The sequence below is a fragment of the Mandrillus leucophaeus genome, unplaced genomic scaffold, assembly GCF_000951045.1.
Source record: "Mandrillus leucophaeus isolate KB7577 unplaced genomic scaffold, Mleu.le_1.0 Scaffold22, whole genome shotgun sequence".
Lineage (NCBI taxonomy): Eukaryota > Metazoa > Chordata > Mammalia > Primates > Cercopithecidae > Mandrillus > Mandrillus leucophaeus.
The window spans coordinates 1023365-1027961 of record NW_012102254.1 but is presented as its reverse complement, the minus strand read 5'-3'; the positions used below and the strand labels follow the sequence as shown (position 1 = coordinate 1027961).

Sequence of the window (4597 nt, the reverse complement as noted above, 5' to 3'; positions counted from 1 at the left end):
TTTTTAGTAGAGATGGGGTTTCACCGTGTTAGCCAGGATGGTCTCGATCTCCTGACCTCATGATCTGCCCGTCTCGGCCTCCCAAAGTGCTGGGATTATAGGCTTGAGCCACCGCGCTCGGCCTCTGAGGAATGAGTTTACCAGATTGATAGGATGTTCCAATCTCTGGGAGGAGAGCTGCCACTGAGGGCAATGACAAACATACAACAGGAAGTCTCTGGGTTGCTTCTCTTTCTGTACTTTCCACATCCCATCAGTCTCAAAAGGGAGGTGGCCCTGGATTGACAGTCTGGAGCTGCATCTGGGCCTGGCTTGGTAGGCTGTAGCAGGCAGCCCTTGCAAGTGCATATGCTGAGGAAGTTCAGTTTCCATAAAATAGCAGCCTCCAGGACCCTAGTCTCAGCCTGGGAAAGCAATTCATAGAAAATCCAGATGGCAGATCAAATAGGACCTGGCAAAAGCCTGGGAAGCAAGAAGGTGCAGTGGGTGGTACCTGTTTCAGGCACCCTTTCACGTCCTTCTGGGCCTTCCTCTACCCAGCTGTTGCTCTGGAGGCTGACCTGACTGCACTCAACACTACGCTCCCTTTGTTCTGGCCACCAGGGAGCCCTGGGAGGAGATGGAGGAAAAGAGAGAGGAAGTGTTTCTTCTCTTGGCTCCCTCCTAGGCCACTTCCCACCTGGCTATGTCTCTCTACCTAGGATTACTGCTCCTGTCAGGGTGACCCTTTCCATACCTTTATCTCCTTCTCGATTCTAGAAGCCATGCCTCCCCCTTGTCCCTTTTGCTCAGTGGTACTAACCACTTGGTTGCTACCAGCTTGTGGGACTGCCTTTATCTGAGGCTGTCACAAGCAATCCTTTGTAAACATAACCTTCTGAGTTCTGCTGAGTATGCTTTTTACTATTATGACTCTGATTTTTAAATTTTATTTCATTTTTTCAGACTGAGTCTCACTCTGTCACCCAGGCTGGAGTGTGGTGGTGCCATCTTGGTTCATTGCAACTTCTGCCTCCTGGGTTCAAGCAATTCTCTCTACCTCAGCCTCCTGAGTAGCTGGGATTACAGGTGTGCACCACCATGCCCGGTTTAATTTTTTTTTTTTTTGAGACGGAGTTTTGCTCTTGTTGCCCAGGCTGGAATGCAATGGCACTATCTAATCTTGGCTCACTGCAACCTCCACCTCCTGGGTTCAAGCCAGCCTCCTGCCTCAGCCTCCTGAGTAGCTGGGATTACAGGCATGTGCCACCAAGCCAGGCTAATTCTGTATTTTTAGTAGAGATGGGGTTTCTCCATATTGGTCAGGCTGGTCTTGAACTATCAACCTCAGGTGATCCACCCCAGTGCTGGGATTACAGGCGTGAGCTACTGTGTCTGGCCTATTTTTTTTTTTTTTTTTTTTTTATTTTTATTTAGTAAAGATGGAGTTTCGCTCTGTCGCCCAGGCTGGAGTGCGGCTCTTGACCTCAAGTGATCCACCTGCCTTGGCCTCCCGAAGTGCTAGGATTACACGCATGAGCCACCTTGCCCAGCCATGACCCTGATTTATGATACACGGTGCCCCTTCCTTGTCTCCAGGCCTGTAAGTAGTAAAGGGCCTATGGCCCTGTATCCCTTTCCTGTTCTCCAGAAGCCTGTTATAGCCACTCCAGGCTACCTGTGCCATCACTCCTTTCCAGTATTCCCTGGCCAAATGTGTAGGTCAGTACCCAGCTGCCTCCTGTACTACTTCCCTGACCAGAGGAGGCCTCCTACTAATTTCCAAGGCCCTGGACTGTGAAGCTGGCTGTGGGATGGACCATGGGCTTTCTTAGCATTAAGGAATCTGAATGTGAAGATAGTTGTCAGCAAAACTCAAAGCTTACTTCCTGGGTTCTAGAGGCTGTCTGCCTGTAGCTACCCACCCCAGCTAGGCCTTTACCCTTTGTCCATCTAGAAAGGGCAGTGAGCAAGACGGTTCAGTTTGGCACTCACTCTTTTCTACCCTGTCTGTAGGGGAAAGATCTGACATCTCAGAGAAGAAAGGTAAAGCTCGTCCCAGGGATAGGTGTCAATACAGCCATGGAAGGGATGGGATGATGCTCTTGGGTTCTGGGAGAGGCAAGAACTGGTCCAGTCACCCCCACTGCCTTCAGGTCTGCCTTGTACCTGACATCGCTGCAGGAACACTGCTGGAGGCTGGGGCTTGGCTGCAAGGCGGTATTCTCTAGCACTTTCACTCTTGAATTGGCTTCTGTAGTGCCCATAGAAGCCATTGTTGTGCTATAACAAGACAGGAATGAGGATAACTCACTCAAATCTCAACCATGAGTCCTAGACCTCAGGTCCCCAACTGAGGGTTCCAGGAAAGTCAGACCAGAAGTCCCTTCTGGAAGTTCCTGACAGAATAGAAAGAATCTAAGGAGTTAGGACACTCCTGGAGATGGGCCAGTATAGAAGTGTCTTCATCCATCATTAGGACAGTTGAACTCAGCTGTAATGACCCACTTGGGCTATGCATGTGTAGGGAAGGAGTGCCATTCATTCAGAGGAGAGAGTTGTGGGCAGGGCCACTGATCAGGGGTGTGGTCCTTCCCTAAAGAGCCGGAGAAGAAATCCCCTTTGTTGTTCTCCCCACAGTTTTTTTTTTTTTTTGAGACAGAGCCTTGCTTTGTTGCCCAGGCTGGAGTACAGTGGCACAACCTCAGCTCACGGCAACCTCTGACTCCCAGGTTCAAGGCATTCTCTTGCCTCAGCCTCCCAAGTATGTGGGACTACAGGCGCCCACTACCATGCCAGGCTGATTTTTTTTTTTTTTTTGAGACGGAGTCTTGCTGTGTCACCAGGCTGGAGTGCAGTGGTGTGATCTCAGTTCACTGCAACCTCTGCCTCCCTGGTTCAATCAATTCTCCTGCTTCAGCCTCCCGGGTAGCTGGGATTACAGGTGCCCACCACCACACTCGGCTAATTTTTGTATTTTTAGTAGAGACAGAGTTTCACCATGTTGGCCAGGCTGGTCTCGAACTCCTGACCTCGTGATCTGCCCACCTTGGCCTCCCAAAGTGCTGGGATTACAGGCATGAGCCACCACACCTGGCCTGGAGAGGATTTCAGAGAGAGGAACTGTCAGGAGACAGAAATAAGCAACTATCAGAGGTTCAAGAAAGGGGCTGTACTGTGCTGATGTCATTACGTGGACACTCTGTGGATGATCATGTCTGGGAACTCCTATGGCCCAGCCTCTTTGTCCTAAATTCTCCCTGGAGAGGATGGGTGTGTCTGGCCCTCTACAATTATAACCCTGAGCAGAAGAACCCGTCCTAAGCCTGCCCTCTGGCCATGACAATGGGCTATTTAACAGGACTAGAAAGCCTCATATCTTTCCATCCAAAGACATGGATCACTTTGTCTGTCTATCCTTCTCTGTCAGAAACCCCTCACTCTCTATTCAGGTTAGTTCAACAGTATTTATCGAACCTTTATTGTCTTCCAGGCATGGGACTGAGCATGGGAAATACAGATGGACAAAAACACAGTATTTGCCCTCAAAATGTTCCCAGACTAGAGAGCAGCCAAACTCCAAAAGTTTGAGTGACTCAAACAATTAACTAGGAATAAATGGGGTGGCTAGAGGACTAGGAGTTTCCACTAGCTTGCAGGAGACCATGATGCATGGAAGGGGGCAAAGTGTTAGGAAGACTAGGCAGCCTCCAGGGGTGACCTCAAGATGGTGGAGAGGAAGTGGGAAGCTCAGGGTCCTATTCCAGGTTAGATGCCAGATGAAAACCTCTTCACTTCACTGTCATGACTCAGTCAGATTTTGGGTACAATCAGAGGGCCAGGGCCAGGATTAACATAAAGTGCACTCTTACCCAGGAGCCTACTAACGCACTTTGCATCTTTCCAAGAAGGGAGCAGAAAAGGCAAACTTCCCTCTTGTCTTTTTGGAGGATGTCTTCAGGAAAGAGAATCTCTGGAGGTCAATTCTGTTGTTGCTTAGTGACAAGGGAAGGTTGTGACTGCATAATGCTGCTGCTGTTTGTTGAGGTAGCACATGGCCTGTTGCCCCTTTGTCCTTGCTGCCCGAGTTCTTCTCTATGAGAAAAACCTGCCCCTTGGCATTAACAGCCTGAAAGAGCCCTTATGTATAGAAACACACAGGGCTCCATGGTAGAGTCTAATGAATTCGCAGCCAATGAAATATTCAAAGAACATTTTAAATGTGGGCAAATCCTGCATTTAAAAACCTATGCATTCATACTGCCAGGAATATAAATTTAGAAAGCATTCCATGGAGTCAGAAGAAATGTTAAAGAGTTTGGTGGCTTTTAGGATAAAATTACTGCTTCAGAATAGGCTTTGCCAATTTATCTCTTAGGAGTTTGTGGTGACTGGGAATGCTAATCATGACAGGTGAATGTTTCAAGGGCCGAGTAAAGGAATAGAGTATAACAGAAGAACAGAGAAGGAACTTGCAAAGATTTGACATTATGGTTCCATTCTGAGCTACCCTTGGACGAATTATTGACTGAATTCTCTCTTATTTGTAAAAGAGAGACTTAAACAGTTCACCCCCTTTAGTAACCATGGTGGCTCATGCCTGTAATCCCAGCACTTT

The 4597-nt window shown here is 48.4% G+C and overlaps 1 protein-coding gene across 1 annotated transcript in view; it reads right to left on the bottom strand.

Moving 5' to 3' along the window:
• LOC105540359 (chromosome unknown open reading frame, human C3orf84) overlaps positions 1-3959 on the bottom strand; it is a 19197-nt gene extending 15238 nt beyond the window's left edge. The window contains exons 1-2 of the mRNA XM_011980928.1: positions 3852-3959; positions 2149-2262 (exon numbers count right to left, since the gene is read on the bottom strand). Of these exons, the coding sequence (XP_011836318.1) occupies positions 2149-2262; positions 3852-3878 (141 nt within the window). The 5' untranslated portion in view covers positions 3879-3959. The remainder of the gene's footprint in view (positions 1-2148; positions 2263-3851) is intronic.
• Between the last annotated feature and the right edge of the window lie 638 nt (positions 3960-4597).